Here is a 24,532-nt window from a genome sequence, read left to right as displayed (position 1 = left end):
GCCCGCGCCAGCAACTACTACTACTTGCTCCCCCATGCCAACACCAGCGCCTCTAGTGGTCATCCTTTCCGTTAGCGACACCTTGCCGGCACATGCTTTTTTCTCTCGTGTTTTGTAGTTTCAATTTGGATTTTACTCACCATTATGGAACTCCAAGCCATCGCCGCAGCTAAGTTAAGTGTTACACGTAATTTTAGCCAGACAGGACCCGTTTTAAACCGTTTTTTAGGTATTATTACGGTGCCTACGGCGTCTTGGTTTTAGGCTCGCCTCGTGTTTTTCATTCTAGCTTCTTCGGTCTTCCATACCGTTGTAGCTAAGACTGTGCAGTATTTGATTGATTTTACATGTGGTGCAAGGTGTGCTACTGATATTTATATTTTATTGCATTGTATCTTGGGAATCTTAAGCCTTTATGTCTTAGCTCAGTGTTCATGCATGCATGTGCCTTTGTGTAGGTCTGTTAGGCATGTGGGGTTATATACCCCTTTTCTTTCTTTAGTCCTACCACCCTGGCCGTCGCCCTCCGTTCCTACGTATCGGCAGAGGCCAGCTCCCGAGTATTTGGGCTTCCTACCTTCCAGGTAGTTTAGCCTAGCTTCTCTAGGACGCTTCTTTCCCTTTCTCTTTTGATTCCCTTCCTTTCTATTCTGATACGATGTTTTATTTTTATGTTGCATGTTAGAGACGGTTTGGGCTAGCCTAGGCTATCTCAGTTCGCCTGGTCTTTCCGTCCGCGTGGTCCTACCACATTCGCTGTGGGCCAGACGATCGCCACGAGCCACTAGCTCAGTCCCCCTACTTGCTTCCCTCCCCCTACCGGGGGGGAGGCAGGTCTCGCTCGCTCACGGTTACCACGGCAACCAACTGGGCTCTCCTCCTCTCTTCCTCTCTCCCCAGAGAGGATACAGGAGTCACGTGGGGGGTTCCTGAGTCTGGCTATTCATACCGTTCTCTTCCTGGGTTCCAGGGGGGGGCCCTTGTGCGTTCGGGCTGGGTTGGCCACCTCGCCCGATCGTACTTGGCCTTCCTCGGGTTCCTCCTCGGCTCTCTCCTACCCCGGTCATCACCCTGCCTACCCACCATGCCAGCGGCGGGCTCAACTGGCTCCGCCAGTTCCTTGGGGGGTGACGGAGAGTAGCCCTTTACATGCTTCTGTATATATTATGTTTTCATTATGCTATCTATTCTGCTAGACCGGCGGAGTGCCCGCTCACCATCCGGGTTCTCCTCCTGCCTATTGAAATTTTTATACGGCCTCCGCCTACTTTTGATATCTGGATTAACCCTCTCATGTTCCTCCGCTGTCCTTGTACTCCTCACCCCGGTGTATAGACTGGTAGCTAGTTTGGTGAAACTCCTTATTCCGGTGTCCCGGAACTATCTGACTAGTATACTAGGTCTTACAGACTTATCTCTACAGGAGAACAGGAGAGGGCTAATGCCAAAAAATTTTTTCACTCCGGCATGCAGCGGAGTATTATATCTCTTAACGGGCTAGTCCTGTTAGTACTGTCGATACTCGTGTATCTGTTCACTTACTGGCTACCAACTGTCAAGAACCCGGCTGCAATGCCATATTGCAGGACCCCTGTGGCCACGAGGTCTGCCGGACTCACGCCCCCTGTGCCATCCGCCGTGGTGACATGGTGGTATGGCATCACGAAGCCTGCTCCATCTGCTACGATCTGGTGGATCAGTTTTCCTCCGGAGTAAGTATTTACCGGAGTATTGTGCTTATAACTGGTTATTCAAGCAATCTGATAAAGAGATATAAATATTATTTAGTTTTAGATACTTAATCGTATAACTTAGGGGCTTCGTTGTAAGGATTACAATGACCCTCTCTTCCAGGCTGCCGCCGTGAAGGACACCGCATCGGCTACTCTGAGGGCCTGGGTCGGCGGGTTCGGGAAGAACGTGTCCAAGGGGCAGCCGTACATCCTGGACAAGAGCATGGCTGTCCGCCTCTTCCCGGGCAGGAAATCGACCGGATACGTCAACCCAGCAGCGGCGGCTCCATGCATCGCCGCCATTCAGCAGCAAATGGCGCAGGCGCTGGCGGCCCAGGGCAACCCGGAGATCGCCGAAGAAGTGGCTACCCTGGACCTGAACGTAGAGCCAATGGCGGTAGGTGAACAAGGTAACTTGTTAGTTGAGGTAGGTTTGTTGGGGGCTCAAGTGCTTCCCTTGGGCTTGTCTGGATCATCTTCCTCTATTCACTCTTCTTCTTCCTTCCAAGGTTTTTCGGAATCTGATGTTCCGGTCAGGTCAGTATCCACTTCAGCTATCCCTAAAGTGAAAGGGAAGCGGGAAGTGAAGACCCTAGAGAGGACGTCGTCTAAGAAGACCACGTCTTTCACGTCTCATAAGTCTCCGGCTCACCACCCCGGAGCAGAGAAATCGAAGTCTTCTTCGACTTCACATTCAAAAGGGTCAAGAGGCAAGTCCTCTAAGGATAAGGCCCGGGCTTCTACAGAGCCCGAGCCTTCAACGTCCACCGGAGCACGTCCTAAGACTCCCATGTCTATCAGGGACCCTAGTCCCTTCGACACAGAGGCATTTACTGCGAATATAATGCAGCAAATGGGAAACCTGGTCAGTAACTTAGTTAACGACAGGTTTGATCAGATGTTCTCACGCATCTCCACCTAGTTCGAGGAGTCTGGTCAGTCAATCCGGAGTATTTCGGAGCGACTGACAAATCAGGAGAATCTGATGGCGGGCCTCAGGGAGAATCCCGCAGCAGTTCTCCCACAGTCAGGTATGGTGGTACAACATATGCCAGACTATGAATCCCTTCCTCCCTTCACGGCGAACAATCCATGGAGGGTTGCAGCTTATGCCCCCTTTAAGGACGGCATGTTGACTTTGTCGGATTGTGGTACTCAAAGAATAGAAGACTTCGAGTTCCACCCCGCCAATCTCCAACCACCCTTTATGGGCTATGCTCGTCTGACAGAGACGGCAATGAGAAGGGAGGATAGGATCCCAAAAGAAACCGTCATCTATAGCCCGGATCAAGCTCAAAGGGAGTGGATCAGAAGCTTAGAAGATTGGGACTGTGTTAATACCAAACTTCAAGCTTTCAAAAGCCCATTTACCATCTTTGTGGCAGAGGAGGAAACGCCCATCCCCTTCACCACAAAGCTAGCTGAGTTAACCCTACAGGCTGCCATGAAAGACAAGCCTATGCCCCAACTTAGGGAGACAGAGCCAACATCTCTTCTCCTTCCAGGGTCCGAAGACCTTTGGGCAGATCTACCGGCTACCTTTACAGTCGGAAAGGTCAAACCAGATTGTGCAATCGCACAATTTGGAGAGAGACTTCCTAGGCTGTCGGATAACCTGATCCAAGCAGAATTTGATGCTGATGCTAGGACTAGGTTAGGGAGGACTCTGAACGCCCTAGTGATGACAGAGGTTGCCGCGGTAACATACGGGACGGAACCTGTTTAAACTTCTCGCTAAAGCACAGACACACACCGTTCAGTGTGATCTGTACAACTTTGTTATGGCAAGACGCAATTGCAGAAAACATGTGCTACAGGAGGCCACGATCCGTCATGAGCCAAACAAACTGCTTGCGTCGTCAATCTGGGGCGCTGACCTCTTTCCAGAAGCTGTAGTGAATGAGGTCCAGCACAAAGCAACAAGGCTTAATCAGAGCCTTAAAGTCCGCTGGGGACTCTCTTCTAAGAGGAAGCCTCATCCTACTCCTTCGGCTTCAAAGAAGCTGAAAAAGCCTAGAAAGTTTCCACCTTTCCAGGCTGCTCAGCAACAACAAATGGTACAAGCTGTACCGATGTCCCAAGTGGTTCAACCGTCAACATCTAAGAACCAATCTCAGCCAATACTTCTACTGACTTCTCAAAACCAGCCTTCGACCTCATACGCAGTATCTCCAGCCTTCAATCCAGTCTTTGAAGGCCAAGCGTTCCAAGCCTTTAATAGGTTTGGAAGATGAAGTAGGGCTAGAGGTACATTTCGCCAGAGAGGTGGCGGAAGGGCACCTAGCAGGGGCAAACACTTCCAGGGAGGACGTGGATCACGCCCTGCCCCAAGTCAGTGAGAACTCTCAGGTAGGAGGGAGGCTGTTTCTCTATCGTCAAGATGGGGATTCAGCAGTTGGGCACAGAGCATTGTGTCCAAAGGGCTGGGATGGAGCTGGAACAAAGGTCCCCCTCCATCCAAGACCTTCCTTCAAAAACCAACAAAGGAATTGACAGAGTATGCACAAGAACTCCTTCAGAAAGGGGTAGTATCAAGAGTCAAACATTTAAAGTTTCAAGGGCGCTTGTTCAGCGTGCCAAATAAAGGCTCAACCAAACGAAGAATAATCTTTCAACCAAACTTAGAATAATCTTAGACTTGTCCCATCTAAACTTATTCATTCGTTGCGACAAGTTCAAAATGCTGACTATCTCGCAGGTGCGGACCTTACTTCCCCGTGGGGCCGTCACCACCTCTATCGATCTTACAGACCCATACTATCATATCCCAGTTGCAAGACACTTCCGCCCATACCTAGGCTTCAGGCTGGGAAACCAGGCATTCTCCTTCAAAGTGATGCCCTTCGGGTTAAACGTAGCCCCCAGGGTGTTCACGAAGATAGCGGAATCAGTAGTGCAACAACTAAGATCCCAGGGGATAATGGTAGTAGCGTATCTGGACGATTGGCTCATTTGGGCAACAACCGTCGAAGAATGCCTCAAAGCCACGAGAAAAGTAATGCAGTTTCTGGAACATCTGGAGTTCCAAATAAACAAAGCCAAGTCCAGGCTAGTGCCGGAATCTCGCTTTCAATGGCTCGGCATTCAATGGGATCTGAACTCCCACACTCTGTCAATTCTGTTGGTCAAAAGGAAAGAAATAGCCAAAGCAACAAGGCAATTCCTCAAATGCAAACTAACATCAAGGAGAAACCAGGAAAGAATCCTAGGCTCTCTCCAGTTTGCGTCAGTTACAGATGTTCTGCTAAAAGCAAAATTGAAGGATATAAACCGAGTTTGGCGTTCAAGAGCGAATAACAAATCTCGGGACAAGTTGTCAACCCTCCCGCCGATTCTCCGCAAACGACTCCGCCCCTGGGCGGAGGTCAAGAACCTGTCCAAATCGGTCCCTCTTCAATTTCCCCCTCCGGCGTTGGTTATCCACACGGACGCTTCTCTTAAGTGGGTGGGGAGGATACTCCCAATTCAAGAAAGTACAAGGGACTTGGTCACCTCAGTTCTGCCGGCTTCACATAAATGTATTAGAAGCTATGGCAGTATTCCTCACATTGAAGAGGCTTCTACCAGCCAAAAAATCCCACATCAAGCTGGTTTTAGACAGTGCAGTAGTAGCACACTGCATCAACAGAGGAGGATCCAAATCAAGTCATGTGAACCACATCATGATAGCCATTTTCTCACTAGCAGCCAAGTACAAATGGCATCTATCCTCCACTCATCTGGCGGGAGTAAGGAACGTGATAGCAGACGCCCTGTCTCGCTCAGTTCCTCTAGAATCGGAGTGGTCTCTGGACAGGCGCTTATTCCAGTGGATATGCCAAAAGGTCCCAGGCCTCCAGGTGGATCTTTTCTTATCGCAATTGAACCACAAGCTCCCTTGCTATGTGGCCCCCAACCTGGACCCTCTGGCTTATGCCACAGATTGGAATCAGTGGAAGAAGATATACATCTTTCCTCCAGTGAATCTTCTTTTGAAAGTCCTGAACAAGCTCAGGTCTTTCAAGGGACAAGTTGCTCTAGTAGCCCCGGACTGGCCCAAGAGCAATTGGTTCCCTCTTCTTCTGGAATTGGGTATCCAGCCTCAACGGATTCCCAATCCCAAACTGTCTCAATCAGTACAAATGAGGACTGTGTTCGCTTCCTCAGGAATTCTCAAAACCCTAACTTTATGGACTTCATGAAGTTCGCGGTTAAAAGAGATGCAAATATTGATCCTCAGAATATCCTTTTCTTAGAATCGGATAAAAGAGAATCAACGTTGCATAGTATGACGCAGCAGTTAAAAAACTAGCAAATTTCCTGAAGGAAACAGATTCTCGAACCATGACTACTAATCTGGCTATATCCTTCTTCAGATCCTTATTTGAAAAAGGTCTAACAGCTAGTACTATTACAACCAATAAGTCAGCCTTAAAGAAAATATTCCAGTTTGGCTTTAAGATAAACTTAACAGACTCTTATTTTTCGTCTATTCCTAAAGCTTGTGCTAGGCTCAGACCATCAGAGAGACCTAGCTCAGTCTCATGGTTCTTAAATGATGTTCTCAAACTGGCTTCAGATACTGACAACGATTCATGTAACTATATACCACTCTTAAGGAAAACATTATTCCTGCTCAGCCTGGACTCAGGAGCCAGGATATCTGAACTGTCGGCTCTCTCCAGAGACACTGGCCATATTGAATTTCTTCCAGGAGAAGTTCTGCTATCCCCAGATAGTAGTTTTTTGGCCAAAAATGAGGACCCCTTAATGAGGTGAGCTCCTTGGAAGATCCTCCCTCTTCCTCAAGACCCTTCTCTATGTCCAGTGACGACCTTACGAGCCTATCTGTCCAGGACATCATCTAGGTCCTCAGGTCCCCTATTTATAAGGGAAAAAGGTGGTACAATTTCCTTAAAGGGAATTAGGCAGCAAATCCTGTATTTTATCAAACAAGCCAACCCTGATTCATTCCCTAAAGCCCATGACATCAGGGCAGTAGCCACCTCAATTAATTATTTCCAACATATAAATTTTGATGATCTAAAGAAATATACAGGCTGGAAGTCGCCGACAGTTTTCAGACATCACTACCTGAAATCCTTGGAATCTCTTAAATTTCCGGCAGTGGCAGCGGTAAACACAGTTTCTCCTGACACTGTCTAAGTAGTTTTAGTCATAGATCCAGATCTCCTTTCTACCTGCCTCACTAACATTTTTCCTGTGATCCTGCCACCAGGCTCGACCCTGTTTGAGCCTTAGCCGCCAAAAGGCTATATTGTGATGTTTCCCTTATTTTTATGCTAAGGTTACTCACAACTGTGTATATATAGCCAAAGGCTATATTGTGATGTTCTCCCTTATTTTTATGCTAGGGTGACTCACTTATGTATATATTATATTATTCTAGTTTTAAGTTATCATAAGTTAGCATAAGTATACTATTAAGTCCTATTACATAATTTAAGGCTAACATAAGTCACTATGCATTACTTTAAGAATCTATATGATAACTTTGTATACATTTAAGCTAGATTATACTTATATTTTATCCTTTTGTGTTTTCTTATTACCTCTTAATGTTACCTTTTCTCCAAGCTTGTGGCTAATTCTCTGGTACTATTTCACAAAGTGACACGAGCTGAGCCCAGAAAAGGGATTTTGACGAAGGAAAAATCTATTTCTGGGCAAGGACCCGTGTCGCCCAATGAAATACCCCCTTGTTTTCTCTCCCACCCTTGTGCCCAAGCTTGTTCTTCTAACGTCAAGGATGGCCACTAGAGGCACTGGTGTTGGCGTGGGGGAGCAAGTAGTAGTAGTTGTTGGCGCGGGCTGTGTACCAGCTCTCTCTAGCAGGGGGATTTTGGTGGAGGAGAGGTCTAAATGACAAGAGGTCTGTGGTAGTGGTATCACTCGCCCCAGTACCATACCGACACCCTCTTTTTATTTAGGGTGAGCGAGTCAGGATACTCTGACATCCCCCTCTTTTATTTTTCTCTGGTAATGTTAGCATTATTTACCTTAGAAATATGAACTGAAGGGATATTTCACTGGGCGACACAGGCCCTTGCCCAGAAATAGATTTTTCCTTCGTCAAAATCCCTTTTCTAGCGCCTAGCTGATCCGGTTAGAAAGCAGATGGAAGCAAGGAATCTTGTGATATCTAGCAACACATGCATAGAGCGGGTGAAGAGTGGTCAAGGGCCACGCATCTACGCCAGTCTTTTCTTGCCCGCCTGGGCGAGAGTTGTGTTTACCTCTCTTGGCCTTTTCCCGGTTCATTGCCCGTTTCGTTTCTTCTACTGTGTGTGTGTGTGTTTTACCTGGTATTATGGCTTCTGCTCCTTCTCGGCATCAGCGTATGTGCCCCGGAGTTCCTGGTTTTCCGTGTTCTCATTTTTTGGCTTCGGCAGAGACCGACCCTCACATCACATGCAGTAGGTGTTGTTCCAATTTTTGTACGGAATGCCGGGCATGGCCTAGGGAGCAGTGGAGAAAGTTTTATGGCAAGAGGGAAAATCAGAGTCTCAACTCTTCCTACTTGGGAGGGCTTTGCTCCTATTCCCGATGTTTCGCCTTCCCCAGTAGTCAACCCCCATAGTAGAGTTGCCCCTGCTTCTCCTTCCTTTTCTTCCATCGATTCGTTGATGGAAGTATTGGGAGGTCGCCAGGGTAATATTTGTAATGCAGCCCCCTCTTCCTCGGGAGCTTTTTCGGTTCCCGAGAAGGGTATGTTTTTTTCATCATTCTCTTCTCTTCCAGTGTCGGAGGCGTCCAAAATGACGACGATTTGGAAGACGCTTGGGCTAGGGGGTACCCCGTCCTTGGAGGGGTTGCTAGCACATTTTGTGAAGGCTTGCACCCCCCTTCCCGGTCTGGCCAGGCCATCCTCCCTCCTCCCGGCCTCGTCTTTGTGGATAGGAGCAGTCGGCCATCTTGTATTGCTCAGCCAGTGTTTGCTGCTGCTTCGAGTCAGAGTGACGCTGCGGCGTCAGCCCCGTTGATGACGTCACAGGGTCCATCTTTGTGTATTCCTCCGCCAGTGGCGTCTCTTTCCCCCTCGCACCGAGGGAAAGCCGTGATGTCACCACCACTTGTGACATCACTCTCATCGATGACATCTCTCCCAATTGTCTCCTCTGATCCGCCTTGCTTAGCTGTGACGTCATCCCTGCTGCCCAGTTCGCAACATCTCCTTTCCTTGTCTTCAGAGCCTTCTCTGGCACATCATTCTGAGGTCATATGCCAGGCAGTGCTTCAGAAATTGGACTCTGTATTGGATGTGAAGTTGGCTGCCTTATCGGTTGGGAGGACTAGTAGGAAACGTGTTGCTTTGTTCCCGCCTTCCGAGAAGAGTGCGCATAAGAAACTAGTGCTGTCCTCCTCTCCCTCTTCCCCCTCTACGCCTCGTCGGCGTATCAAGCGTCGGAAGGCTAAGGACTTTGCCCTTCCTTCGCCTTCGAGTGAGGAACAATGCAGATGTGTTCCTGAGAGTGCTGTGGTTTTGGACAGTGTTAGTGGTGTGCATTCTGTAGGGGTTGCTTCATCCTAAGCCTCATATCTCGAACGTGTTGTAACCTCCCCTGCCCTTGCACGTGATGTTAGTGCTCCTTCTCCAAGGCCTATTTGTCGCCGTAAAGATCTGAAGGCGCCTGTCAAGAGGTCGAAGGTAGTGAGCACAGAGTTTGCCTGCCTCTCTCACTGGTGCTTCCAAGAGTTTGACTCTACGGGATTCTCCGTCTATCTCGAGTGTTCGAGTTTCCCCACCATCTCGCGTACGTACGGCCACCACACCCGTGACCATCCATGGACATGTGGAGTCATCTGTTGAGGTAAGTGATGTGCCTAGTGTTACAGTGGATCCGTCTCGGAAGCCAACGCTTGGACCCAGCCCAGACAGGTTAGTAGGGGCTTTGGACTGTTTGGCTGCTAAACCCTTCTGTTTATTTAGATGGAGAAGGTGCATTAGAAGCGCCTACACAACCTTCTCGTCGTCAGTCTCCAGTGCCGGAGCAGGAGGAGGGAGACACGCAGGAGTTTCTGTCTTCCTTTTCTGAAGTTGTTGATCTCATTCGTGGGTTTAACAATTTGGAAAGTAGGACTCAGGCTCAGTCGTCTTACACTCCTTCTTGCTTGGAAGCCTTGGTGGGAGCTACTCAGGACCCATATTCATCTCTTCAACTTCCTTTGTTGAGGCACGTTCAGTCGGTCTTGCAGAACGTTAACGCCTCTGTTTCGGACCGGGACGGTTCAATTCGCTCTAGAGGCTCTACCAAACTACTACCCCCACCTCTCACAAGACATAGGAAGTACTATGCTATGAGCTCTGCGGTTTTGTTGTCACGCCACCTTAACCCAGATGTCATTCGTCTGAAGCCAGGTTTGACTTTGGAACAGGTGAGGTCGGTGGCTCTGTCCTTATCTCCGCAAGATGCTTCAGCTTTAGAATCTACGGCGGCCTCCATGTTGCAGACGGTTTCTTGGCTGGACCTCTGGTCTGTGGTTATTGCCAAGATAGCTTCTGACAGGTCCCCTGAAGGGTTGGTGAGTGCCACCTCGCTTGCCAGTCTTTTGCAGTCCAGAGGCAAGGCGTTTTCTTATTTGGCTCACCCCAGTGCCAATTTATGGGCTAATCTTCTTCTGGTTAGGAGGGACGCGGCTTTGTCTAGGATGGAGAGATCGCTCGATACCGAGTCTTTGCTGGCCTTGAGGAACGGTGATCTGTTGGAGTCGCAATTTTCATTTCTACGGATAGGACTCAAAAATGCGATAGACCGATGTCAGGCTGACACCAAAGACCGACTGGTGCACCAAGCCGTGTCTAAATCAGAGTCCCGCCCTTGGAGATGTCCAGCCCCTCCTCCTCCCCCGATCCAGCAGCAGTCGAGGAGATCGTCGCCTGGTAGGCCATCGAGGACCTCAAGTTTAGCAGGGCCTTCCTGTTCGACACAGCCCAAGTATCAGGATCAACGCCCCTTTCGCTCTCGTTCCTTTAAACGAAGAAGAGGCCGCAGGGGCAGAGGTCAAGGGGGCCATCGGTAGGTTGGGCGCGGCCATTGGGCCAAGTGGCAGAGTTACGGGGCGGAGAAGTGGGTGGTAGATGTTCTTCAGGTGGGATACCTGTTGCCATTCGACTTCTCTCCTCCTCTTGTCGGACAAGCCGCAGCTCAGGAAGACATATCCCCCAGATTCTCAGAAGTTCTTGGCTCTTCAGGAGGAAGTACAGAAAATGCTGGACAAGGATGCAATAGCGGAAGTAGAGCGTCTGTCCCCGGGGTTTTACAGTCACATCTTCTTGGTGCCCAAGGTGGCGGGAGGATGGAGGCCTGTGATCGACTTATTCACCTTGAATCGCTTCATCAGGAAGACACGGTTCAAGATGGAGAGCCCGCACTCGTTGTTGGCAGCCGTGAGGGAAGGTGACTTCATGCTGTTGATAGACTTGAAGGACGCATACTTCCAAATCCCTGTTCATCCCACGTACAGGAAGTTCCTTCGCTTCTCTCTGGAGGACAAGATCTTCGAGTTCAAAGTCTTGTGCTTCGGGTTGACCACAGCCCCTCAAGTGATCACAAGGGTCTTCTCTCTCGTGTCAAGTTGGGCCCATGCTTAGGGGATCTGTTTGCTGAGGTACCTCGACAATTGGTTGGTCTTGGCAGTTTCCAGGGAGAAGCTGCTGCAAGACAGGGATCATCTTCTTCGGTTCTGTCTGGACCTGGGCATATTAGCCCTCTTACGCTGAAGCGGTAAAAAAAAAAATTGTCTCCCGTGTGCCGGAGGTGTTTCAGAGTGAGCGCGGAAGCGGAAAAAATATTTTTTTCAAAAAATCACAGCGCGCTTAGTTTTCAAGATTAAGAGTTCATTTTTGGCTCCTTTTTTTGTCATTGGCTGAAGTTTAGTATGCAACCATCAGAAATGATAAAAATTATCAGTATCATATATAAATAATGCGATATATGATAGCTCAAAAACGAAATTTCATATATAATTGTATTCAAATCTCGCTGTGCGCAAAACGGTTAAAGGTAACAAGTTACTTTTTTTTTCGTTGTAATGTACACTAAATTGCAATCATTTTGGTATATAACTCATTGTAAAACAATACAAGCAACACAGAAAATATTATCACAAAATAATGCATAAATTCGTAACTCGCAGACGTAAAGATATATTTTTTTCAAAAATTCACCATAAATCTAAATATTGTCCTAGAGACTTCCAATTTCTTTCAAAATGAAGACAAATGATTGAATATTACTATACTGTAAGAGTATTAGCTTACAATTGCAGTTTTCGACCATATCTGACGAGTTAAAGTTGACTGAATGTCGATTTTTTTTTATATATACGTATATTTTTTATATGGAATTATTTCGGAAATAAGAAAAGCTACAACCTTCAAATATTTTTTGTTTTATTCTACATGAAATTGCGCACATTTTCATATATAAAACTCTATGAAATGCCTAATATGAAACGGAGCAAATATTCTGAGAATGGGACGTACGCATTTCGGAGATTTGTGGCGGAGAATCCGCGCGCGGAGGGAAGGAAAGATTTTTTTTTAAATTCACTATAAATCTAAATATTTTGCTAGAGACTTCGAATTTGTTTCAAGATGAAGATAAATGACTGAATATGACTAGACTGTAAGAGTTTTAGCTTACAATTATTAGACCGTAAGAGTTTTAGCTTACAATTGCGTTTTTTGACCATTTCGGTAGAGTCAAAGTTGACCGAACGTGGTTTTTTTTCTATTTATCGTGATTTATATGCAAATATTTCAAAAATGAGAAAAGCTACAACCTTCAATTATTTTTTGTTGTATTCTACGTGAAATTTTGCACATTTTCATATATAAAACTTTATGTAACGGCTAATTTAAAATGGTGCAAACATTACCACAATCGCACGTATGATTTTTTCGGAAGAGTTACTGCGCGGACGTAAAGAAAATTTTATTTTTATCATAAATTCACCATAAATCGAAAAATTGTGCTAGAGACTTCCAATTTGTTGCAAAATGAAGGTAAATACTAGAATATAAGTGCTTTAGCTTACAATTGTGTTTTTTGACCATTTTGGTAGAGTCAAATTTGACCGAAGGTTGAAATTTTGGCAATTATCGTTATTTATATGAAAATATCTCAAAACTGATAAAAGCTACAACCATGGGTTGTTTTTAGTTGTATTGTGCATGAAATTGCGCACATTTCCATATATAAAACTTTATATAATGGCTAATTTTAAAATGGTGCAAACATTACCACAATCGCATACGTATATGTATGATTTTTTTTGGAAGAGTTACCGCGCGGACGTAAGGAAAAAGTTTTTCATAAATTCACCATAAATCGAAATATTGTGCTAGAGACTTCCAATTAGTTGCAAAATTAAGGGAAATGATTGAATATTACTAAAATATAAGAGTTTTAGCTTACAATTGCGTTTTTCGACCATTTCGGTAGAGTCAAAGTTGACCGAAGGTTGAAATTTTGGCAATTATCGTTTATATGAAAATATCTCAAAACTGATAAAAGCTACAATCATGAGTATTTTATTGTTGTATTCTACATAAAAATGCGCATATTTTCATATATAATACTTCATGTAACGGCTAATTTACAATGGTACAAAAATTATGTCAAAGTGACGAAATAATTTCAGAGATGTGTCACAGATACTTTTTAGTGCGGCAAGAAAGAAATTCGCGCTTGCGCGCCTGCGTAACGATTGTAAACAAAACAACACCTTGATCCGTGAACTCCCAGCATCCCCCAAGGCGCGTGATTCAAAAGTTTTAGGCTGGTAGGCCTATAAGTATTTTTCCGCGAATTTAAAAAAAAACTTTTGTAAGTCGATGTAAAATACGTCCAGTCGGCACACGGGAGACAAAAAATGTCGACGTAAAATACGTCCAGTCGGCACACGTGAGACAAAAAATGTCGACGTAAAATACGTCCAGTCGGCGTAAGAGGGTTAGTCAACCAGGAAAAGTCGAACCTTGTACCCACTCAAAGGATTCTCTACCTGGGCATGGTCATCGATACGACAGTGGCAAGAGTTTTCCTGTCGGATCAGAGATTGGAGAAGCTGCGGGCTGTGGCGCGCAACTTCCTATCAAAGTCGCATCAGTCGGCTCATCAGTGGCAGGTTCTTCTGGGAGTGCTATCTTCCCTGGAGCAGCTGGTCCCTCATGGGCGTCTTCATCTTCGGTCTCTGCAATGGAGAATGGAGGAATTCTGGTCTCTGGCGGGGGACTCTCCCTTGTTTATGGTCCCACTGTCTTTGGAAGTGAGAGAAGACCTTCGTTGATGGTTGGACGACCAGAATCTATTGAAGGGCGTCCCTCAGCGTTCTCTCCCTCCGGACTATCTTCTGTTCTCGGACGACTCCCTCGCAGGTTGGGGCGTGCACTTGGGCGGCCTCATTGCTTCAGGCGTTTGGGGTTTGGAGGACAAGCAGCAGCATATCAATGTCTTGGAGTTGAAGGCAGCTTTCCTGGGTCTGAAGGAGTTTTGGGGGATGGTAGAGGGTCACTGTCATTCTCATGTCAGACAACACCACGGTGGTAGCCTACGTGAACAAACAGGGAGGCCTGGTTTCTCAGCAACTTCATACCTTGATAGTCAAGCTTCACCAGTGGGTAATCAGCAATTCCATAGAGCTCTCAGCCAGGTATATCCCAGGGAAACGGAATGTGGTCGCAGACAAACTCGGTCGCCGGGATCAGATCTTAGGCACAGAGTGGTCCCTTCATCAAGTGGTGGCAGACAAGCTTTTCCAAATTTTTGGGGGAGACCCATGCTGGACCTTTTCGTGACACGCTACAACAGGAAGTTGGAGGTGTTCTGTTCAGTGGTCCCAGATCCGTTAGCATTGGCAGAAGACGCATTCCAACATCCCTGGGACAACCTGGAAGTGTATGCCTTCCCTCCATTTTGTTTGATCCGTCAGGTTTTGAACAGGCTGTTGGGTTCACAGGGTCTCAGAGTGACTTTGGCAGCCCCTCTGTGGCCTCAGGCGGAATGGTTTCCAGATCTGCTGTCATTGTTGTCGGAGATTCCGAGGGAGATTCCGCCTTAGCAGCATCTCCTGTGTCAGCCCCATGCAGAAAGGTTCCACCAGTCAGTAAAATCCCTGTCTCTTCACGGTTGGAGGCTATCAACTATCTCCACCGAGAGAGAGGCTTTTCTCAGAAATCAACTAGGCACATGTCCAGCAGTCTTAGGAAGGCAACCTCCACAGTTTAACAAGGCAAATGGGCGATCTACTGTGATTGGTGTCGTAAAGGGGTTTTTCTCCACTCTCGACTTCTATTCAGCGAATAGCAGACTTTTTAACCTTCCTCAGAGACGAGAAACGTTTGTCCGTGTCTGCTATCAAAGGCTACAGGGCGGCTCTTGAGTTTGGTGTTACGCCTGAAGGGTATCGACATCTCCTCTTCCTGGGAACTTTCCCTGCTAGTTAAAGGGTTTGAGCAGTCGACTTCTCCTAGAGAGCTCAAGCCTCCAACGAGGGATGTTTCCTTGGTGCTTAAGAGATTGACTACTAGTCCATATGAGCCCTTGCGTTGCTCATCTGACAGGAACCTGACGCTCAAGACAGTTTTCCTTTTGGCTTTGGCATCTTCCAATAGGGTAGGAGAGCTCCATGGTCTGAGTTATGGGGTGAAGCACACCAGGGGTTGGAAGTCAGTGTCCTTCGAATTTGTCCCGGAATTCGTGGCCAAGACCCAAAGTCCCTCGGTGCATGATGACAGGTTCGCTTCGTTTTCCATTCCATCATTGACTGACTTTGTGGGTGGTGATGCTCAAGAGCTTTTGTTGTGCCCTGTCTGAGCCCTGCGTTGCTATCTTAAAAGGACTCAGCACCTTAGACCAGGCTGCCGCAGACTTTTTGTCAGTACAGGCCGTACAAAGAAAGAGGTGTCTAAGAATACTATCTCTTTTTGGATATGGGAAGTCATCAGACAGGCATACTTGACTCTTGATGATTCCATCACCACATCTGTGCAGGCTAGAGCACATGACATTAGGGGTATTGGTCCCTCTCTGGCTTTCAAAAAGAACTTGGCTGTACATAGAGCGCTGAGCGCTGGTGCTTGGTTACGCCAGTCCACGTTCACCTCCTTCTATCTTAAGGATGTTGTCCACAGATCTATGGACACATTTTCCTTGGGTCCTGTGGTGACTGCCCAACAGGTTGTTAACTCATAGTTTCCCTTAACGAGCACCTTTGTATCTTACCTAAGATGATTGTGTGGATGAGAGAATGAGTGAGTTGGCTGGCTTCCTTCTTCCTTCGGGCGGTTTAAGGAATTGACACGTCATTTGCTGGACTGGTCTGATACAGGTTTGTTATTGGACAGTCAAAGTTTCTCTTTAGTTCCCTATACAATGGTTATCCCATATATCATTGTACGTCACTCAGGTTCTGAGTGGTTAGATATTAGTGTATCTACCTTCTCAATGGGCTTCAGTCCCTCTCTAAGAACTATTTCTTTTGAGAGATGAACTGGCGGGTAGGCCCCCAGCTGGTCTAGGATGTCTTATACCTCCCTCCAAGTATGAGTCTATCCTATTGTTAAGACCGACGGTTTGTTCGCGTATGAACAAATGACAAATTTACTAAGACAATTTGTACTTTTCATAGTTACAAACCTGAGGTCTAAACATTACACTGCCCACCTCTAGCCAGCCCTCTTTTTGTTAAGTCATCCTGAGTTGGGAAAGACTGGCGTAGATGGTCGGCGCTTGACCACTCTTCACCCGATCTACGCATGCGTTGCCAGATATCACAAGATTCCTTGCTTTCATCTGCTTTTTAACCGGATCCAGCTAGGTGCTAGAAATTATCCTATTGTTAAGACCTCAGGTTTGTAGCTATGAAAAATACAAATTGTCTTAGAAAATTTGTCATATTAAGTACTTTGTAATTTTTCTTGCTGTTGTGAGTAACAGGCCATGGGTTTAGCTAGACATCTCTCAAAAGAATTAAAGTTAACACATATAATCAGAATCAAAGAGTATAAATAAACTCTCAACAACAGTATCTTTGTAAAAATCAACAGAACAATAAACAATACCATCAACAAAAATGTATATTTACAAAAATTCTGTTGAGAGTTGCCACAACAGCTGGGGGAGGACAGTAAGGATGGATTTAGAAATAAATTGCTCCGAAGGAAAAGATGGGCACTTTCCTGATAACCCACCAAGCATCTTTTGCTTTCTCACCAGTCTGTGCTTCACACTTTTCAAAAAAAAACAGGAGTGAATGAAAGAGGAAAAATGCCTGATTGTACCCTCAGGCAAGGGACCTCAAACCCAAGACCATGGAAGGCCATGGTACAATGGCTATGGCACAGTCCAAGATTGGAGAACAAGGTTTGTATTCAGAGCTTCTCTTCGACAGGTTGCCTGTGAGGGTTGACAAGTCTCTTCTACCCGCTGGCTTAATTTCAGTGTCCTTCTCCTAGAAGAGTTGCCTGCCAAGGCTTGAGTGTCTCTTCTACCCTAACTTGTGTTAGCAGGGACATCAAACCATGAAGTGAATGTTACGAAGAAAAGCCATATTAACCCACTACTCAAACAAACTTTAGAAATTGTCACAAAACAATGCTGCTCATAATATTTTTTCGATCTTTTTCAGTCTAAGCAATATTTAGCTGGAGAAGGAATAAGTGTAGAGTGGAGGTAAAATATGGAAAAGCAATTTTGTTTCACTGATTCAAACATACTATTGTGTAAGTGCTTTATTACAGTATGTATACAGATCAAGCCAAGAACTGCTATTATGAGTGAATGAGAGAATATTTAAATGACCACTGGTTCCATGCAATGTAAAAACACCATACAAACAAAATAATTAAATGGCAGCCAAGACTTCTCAGCTTGACTTTACCATGAATACAAGCAGTTTTTCCAAGAAAACTGACATTTGTAGAAAAACATTTTGTAGATACACACAAAACAGTGACTATCACATCACATTACATAGAACACAATCATCAAAGAAATTTAAAAAGTCGAACAAATGAGCAAAAGTACAAACATACAAGGGGAAAAATACAGCATAAAGAATAAAGATCAGTAAATGGACAATATAGCCACATATTACTTCACATGGAATATCTAGTAAATGTAACTTAAAATATTGGATATTGCACTCAAAACAGCTGATCTTACTTACCATGATAGAAGAACAACTGGAAAAAGTGCAGAATAATAAGAGGAGGGAAGAATGCATTGAGGTGAACATCAAATGCATATCCCCACTCAACATCCTGGTCTCTACACGTTGGTTTTACTAAGTAGTGATTTGTAACTGCCCTGCAATGAGTGATATCATTCAAAATTGCAAACTGAAAATTTATCATCCTAAACAAGTGCACTTGGTTTTTCCTTTATGGAGTTAAACATGAAATAAATTCTCTTCCTTTCTACCTGATTAAAAGGATGATGTTACATAAAAAAATGACAGTATGTAGTTGAATTTTAATATTTCTGGTTGAATGGAATTGCAGTGAACCTAAGTGATGAATTTCCACATGAAGCAAGTCAACTGTCTAATCTTTATAAGGCACTAATCATTACTGAAGTGGTTATTTACAGCAAGATATAATTTGTACTGCATTACATTACATTAATGCATGTATTTATAAAAAAAAAAAAATACAGATACTACCCTACTTATGAACATTTAGATATATGAACAAACATGATTGTAAATTAAAATTGTTTGGTAAGAAAAAATATCACACAATCTAATTTAGGTTTTATGTACGTATCATTTTTATTAATAAAGAACTTTTATACTACAATGCAGTATAGTATGCACATTGTACAGTACTTGTAATGTACTTAAATAGGTTTAAGACCAACTTACGAACAATTCAAGATGCACAAAGCTGCTTGAACCATAACTCGTTCATATGTAGGGTAGTAGTAGTACTGCATCTGAACTATAAAAGATACATATAAAAAACTTATCTTACCATAAGACAGTTGCAACTAAGATCCCAACAGCTAAAGTGTCAACACACACAGTGTACACAAGAAATCTTAGAAAACTTCCAAAACTAAGCTTCAAAACAACAGCAAATCCAACTGAAGTCACTGTAAAAAAAAAACAGGAAAATGGTATTACAGGTATAGTCTAAATATGGCAAAATATAATCTAAAAGAGCCTGGCAATCACACATTAAAAATGCTAAACACTCTACAATTCATCAATGACATCCATGAAATACAATAAGTACCGTACATAAACTTTTATTCATTTACTGTTATTTATGCAAATAAGAAAGGTACAAACTGCACTTATGAACACAAAAGAACATGAAATGCATAAAAAGTGAAAAGACATGGATGACAGTTCTTCAGTTCAATTCGTTATACGTATATTTTAAATTTTCTTTGAATTCAGCTAGCTCAGGAGAAAGAAATTCTTTGTCCTAACCAATGAAGCATCATTGCCTACTTACACCCTTGTATGATTATGACAAAATATTGTCAACTAAGATTATTATTGTAATTACTACTCTGAATAGATGACCAACCTGAAGCTGTTTACTGTAATTTTGTTGGAGCTGTTTTTGAAGGAATTGTGTACAAATTATTAGTTCACACACTACTTAAATCCTAATAGACTTATGATGGATTTCAAAAAGCCAAAAACTCCATCCTAAAGAATTTGTTGACTCATCTTGGTTAACAACTATGGAAGCTCTCTTAACTCTATTGCCATCCCAACCTTAAAGAGCCCCTTAACTCTATTGCCATCCCAGCCTCAAAGAGCCAGTCGATGACAAAGCAAGCCATCCTTCCAAAGTAGTTATCAAGGCAATAGGATCATTACTTCAAGTCAAACTACCGTGCTCCTCTTTGGAGGCACTAGCTATGGTTACTGATTAGTACAAAGGAGAACTACCTTGGCAAGTCTTTGTAAAAGATGGTGTAAGGTCACCAATTCCATTAGGATGGCCATACCCTCTTGAACTTTCGTAACAAATTGTAATTGAGCGAAAAATACAATTTCAGGTTTAAACTCACCCTTCCAGTAATGCAGATTTAGGCCTCATAAATGTTTTCACTATGACCAATTTAAGGTAAAATTTTATTACTCCTCTCTGTATAAAGACTATATAAGCCTAAGTAGGTGACAAGAATTTAACACTAGTATATGTATTCTCATGGTTACTAGTACGTACTCCATATTTAATGATAACTACTGTATCTCTTGGGGGAAACATCTTCAAAACAATTACAATACAATTTACATACAATTAATTTTTGACATACTATATTTTACAATGAAAATGCAGTCTGAAAATTTTTTGAAAAGGCCAGCAATCATAAGAAAAAAAAATTGTAAAGTATTACAACAAAGACATGGGAGGATTTCTATAGGAAATGGCAGTCAAAGATATGATTGCTGACCTTTCTGTGTAAACACATAATAATTACATGAAACTTTTACTACTTTAAAAATAAATCGGAAAAGCATGTTATAAATCAAAGGGGAATGCAACTTCAGTGACTGAATCTTTGTGTCTAAGGAATATAAAATACCCAATTGTATGCTTAAATAAGAATTTATTTACTACTAGTAAAATGTGGGCCTACTTTTCTACCAGGCATTTCCAACTCCAATAATCAAGAGCTGCTCGTTATAAATTTTGCCTGCTATTGTTAAGGTCAATGTTCACTGTAACTCGCAAGACGTTTGTTTCTAATCAAACAGAAAAGGGATTTGACAAAGGTGGTCACCTTTCCTCTCTAGGGCCTTATATAATGTATGTGTAGTTACTTTCACTATGATATGACTTTAAGTTTGCAATTATTCATTTGGTACCTTCAAATAAAAATATTAGAGGTGATACAATACTGTTTAATCGGTAATTAAACAATTAAATTAGTAGATGCAAGTCTTCAGACTAATGGAGTAGGTGAGTGATGCACATCATACAAGTTCATAACTTTGGGTTTGTGATGAAAATTACATTTCTATCCACTGCCTTGTACCTAATGCATCAGTGAAAACATTTGGCTTCAATGAAAGAAATTACTTTAATGGAAGGAACTTGTAGAAATTTGGCATTTGGCTGAAAAAAATAAGTCTATATGTAGTTAAAACACCAAAAGCCGTCCAAGTTTTCTATGGATTTACAGTACTGTGTTTAACTGTAGAAAAAGCTTGCTCATCCTCTAAAAAATGTAACTGTCATATAAGTTAAGTAACTTACCCAGTAATTACTTAGCTGGTTCTATATTAAAAAGTGGTGTTATAATACTACAGCCCAATATACGTATTAGTAAAGTTCATGAGCTGAAGATAGAAAATAGGCTAGCACTGAAACAATGCTTGTTAACTGGTGAGAGAGCTGCTCTAGGCAGATACTGCCTCTGGCTGGCACTCATCTCAACCTGTAGCGGCGTGGTGGTACAACCATGGAGAGCCTCTACTGAAGTGGGAACTTTGCAGCAAAGGAGTATTTCAAAAGCTGACAAAGTATTAAAAAGAGCTTTGTGGCAAAGGTCATTACCAAAGGCCAACAAAGCATACACATTTACCTCTGCCCATGGCATAGTACCACAATACAAAACTTACCAGATAACGTTGTCATCTACTCCATATACGTATAATTAAAAACATGACCACTACCCAATGCTAAAACTGCTGGGCACTTCAGGTACATTGTACCCCCCAGGCTCCCCAAGGACTCAAAACCATGTTCAAGGCAAAGAGATAGGAAGGGATACTTCCTCCCACAACATTAAGCCAGCCACAGACCTAGGTCCTGAGGTACTACAATTATCGTATATTATCTCTACATCCCGCAAATAATGCATAACAAACACTGATTTGCACCTCCAGTATGTTGGGAAAGGTTCAACTGCCCTAACATCGTGTGCTCTAATCTTCAATAATGTTAAGTCATCCTCCGCTATCTGGGAGTGCGCTTCTATGAGAGTCTAGAGGGATTTTTCAAGGAGTACCACAGATACTAGACTGCCCTCTAATCTTGTCATTTTGTTGTAAGTAATTTCTAATGGTAAAAGAATGAGGCAAAGATTGTGATGGGATTTCATTCTTTGCTAAAAATCCCAAGGAGAGGAAGCATATTGCTTCTCCCTGAGAAAAGTTAATCATCTTGTCGATCACATGAAGCTCACTGACCCTCTTTGTTATGGCTAGTACCACGTCAAAAAGTCTTCCTCCTCAGGTCCCTCAGAGACTTAAAATGTGGACTAGAAAGCCACTTAAGGACTATGTTCAGATCCCAAGAGAAGGTCTCCTCCTTCCTAGATTCGAGATAATAAATGATTTAGTGAGGTCAGAAAGATCTTGATTTGCCGGAATGTCAAAGTCTCTATGACAAAGAACAGAGCAAAGCATTGCTCTATACGTATCCATTTATGGTGGAGGAAGACAGGCCCCTCAATCTCATATAGAGGAGGAAGTCTGCTATTTGCGCAATAGTTGTTTGAGAAGATGAAATGTTATTTCTCTTGCATCAATGTCTAAATACTGTCCCTTTGCCTGGTAGACTGTTGGAAGAGTTACGTCTACACCTGGCAATAGCCTCCACCTCTGATCTGGAAAATACTTCTGCTTGGACAAGCTTACAGTCTAAAACCTCTCAGGGCCAGAGTGGGAATTTGCTGGAACATCCTGGAGTGGGGCTGTCTGAGAAGACTTGTAATTGAAGGAAGGATCCTTGGGAAATCTACAAGGGGATTGAGAAGGTCCAGGAACCACTTCTCTGAGGCCAGAAAGGAGCCAAGTGTCATCCTGACATTTTGGTGGGAGCGGAACTTCTTTAGCATCATCATCCCGAATGGAGGGAAGGTGTAAAGATCCAGGTTGACACTAATCTATATTTATTTCACATCATAATGCTCACAAGGAAAAGCTTATATATATATATATATATATATATATATATATATATATATATCTATATATATATATATATATATATCTATATATATATAAAATTATACTTTGCACATTTTTATTTCTTAATAGGTGATTATGTTTTTTTTCAGAGCAGAGATGAATGTAATGATTATCAGGAGTGAATGAATAAGTAAAAAATTCACCATGGCATCAAGAGATGAAATGTTTTTGCTGCTATTAGACATTAAATGAATGTGAAATTGTGAAAGTGTAACAAGGCATCCTAATTTGAGACGTGTTAGTGAAATCCAAAAAGATGGTACGTAATTTAGAAATGATAAAGAATGTTGACTATTGAAGCTGTACAAGATACGTACGCGTGAATATAAAAGAATGTTGACTATTGAAGCTGCACAAGATACGTACTACGCGTGAATATATAAAACAGAAGAATATAGTAGGATGTTAGAAAAAAGTGAAAATTCACCAGAAATGCAGCTCTCCTTGAGATCAGAGGAAAAATTTAATGAAGTCTACAATACTTCAGTCATAGAACTAAACATGTAACCTCAACTGACAAGACTGATAGGTCTCTGGACACCAAACCAGGAGAGGGCAAGGCACTGCAATTAACCGCTATGGGATAATTCCACGATTAAAAATACAATGATAGATAGAGAGGAACTAGTGAAGGAAAATGACAAGCTAATAATGTTTATTTAATGTCTGGCTGAAAGGTATAGATAACAAGGTGTAAGGGTGGTGGTCATGTTGGTTTCGTGTGGGTTGGTTGGGTCATGTAAAGCTTAGGGGAGAGGGTAAGAATGAGTAAATAATAGAAGGTAAGGGATAACGACCAAGGGAAGCGACTGGTAAGAAGTGGGGTATGAAAATATGGTGTAAAAGGAAGGGAATTTAACGAAAATGTGATAGGTTGAGGATGAGAGTACTGGTTTGATTGTGTATACAGAGAAAAGGTCAAGCGCAAACATCACGGGGGTGAAGGAGAAAGGGAGAGATGGTTTGAGTTTAGGCTAAATTAGAATGGACATAAGTAAACAAAAGAGTAGCTAAATGGTAAGTAAAGCTGTGATAAAGCTTGTATAATTAGGAAAAGGTCTTGACTGACTAAAGAATTTTTAGAGAGAGAACAGGTAGTTAAGCTAAACATTAAAGATAGCGATAGAAAAATTTATTGTCGCACGTAAATTCGGCACGATGTCGCACTTACATGCGGCTAGAAGTCGACTATTATCTCTAAAGCGGGGTTTACACGGGCGAACAGCTCGTCGAGCCTGGTTCGACAACCCTGTGTTTGAATTGATGTTCGAGCGTGTAAACGGGCTATTTGGTTGTCGAGCGCGCTCGTCGAACGGCTCGATGAAAGTCAGGCTCATCTTGACTTTTGTGGGCGGAGCTACATTGTTTGACGAACTGTGTGAACGTGTGAATGGGTGTCGAGCATCTAACTTCAGTTGTTATTCAAACCTGCTAGAGGAAACATCATCAAAGAAATGAATAATGGCTGCCATTAATGAAAGCAAGACTGAGAAGGAAGTCGTACTTGATTTCATACATGCATATCGGGCTCATCCAGCTTTATGGAAAGTTAAATCAAAAGACTATTCCAATAAAGTAGCCAGAAACAAAGGAATAGCGGCTCTTCATGAAATATTGAAAGAACTCGAGCCTGACTGCACACGAGACGCCGTGACGAGGAAAATAAACTCCTTACGAGCAAGTTTTAGGAGAGAGCACAAGAAAATAGAAAGCTCGAAGACGTCTGGGACCTCAGCAGATGATATATATGCGACATCACTTTGGTTTTATGAGGAGAAAATTGCGCCAGTCATCTGGCTCTAATTTTAAAGCAACAAGCAAATTGGTGTGTGAAAATTTCTCTCTTTTTTAGT

The 24,532-nt window shown here is 43.3% G+C and overlaps 1 protein-coding gene across 3 annotated transcripts in view; it reads right to left on the bottom strand.

Moving 5' to 3' along the window:
* Positions 1-24,532, bottom strand: part of LOC135223720 (protein unc-50 homolog) — a 107,453-nt gene that overhangs the window by 16,459 nt on the left and 66,462 nt on the right. For all 3 annotated transcript variants that reach the window (XM_064262467.1, XM_064262466.1, XM_064262465.1), the window contains exons 5-6: positions 18,712-18,832; positions 17,907-18,046 (exon numbers count right to left, since the gene is read on the bottom strand). In XM_064262467.1, coding sequence (XP_064118537.1) covers positions 17,907-18,046; positions 18,712-18,832 — 261 coding nt within the window. The remainder of the gene's footprint in view (positions 1-17,906; positions 18,047-18,711; positions 18,833-24,532) is intronic.

This window comes from Macrobrachium nipponense, chromosome 10, assembly GCF_015104395.2.
Source record: "Macrobrachium nipponense isolate FS-2020 chromosome 10, ASM1510439v2, whole genome shotgun sequence".
NCBI classification, from domain to species: Eukaryota; Metazoa; Arthropoda; class Malacostraca; order Decapoda; family Palaemonidae; genus Macrobrachium; species Macrobrachium nipponense.
This window is presented reverse-complemented; position numbering and strand designations above follow the sequence as displayed.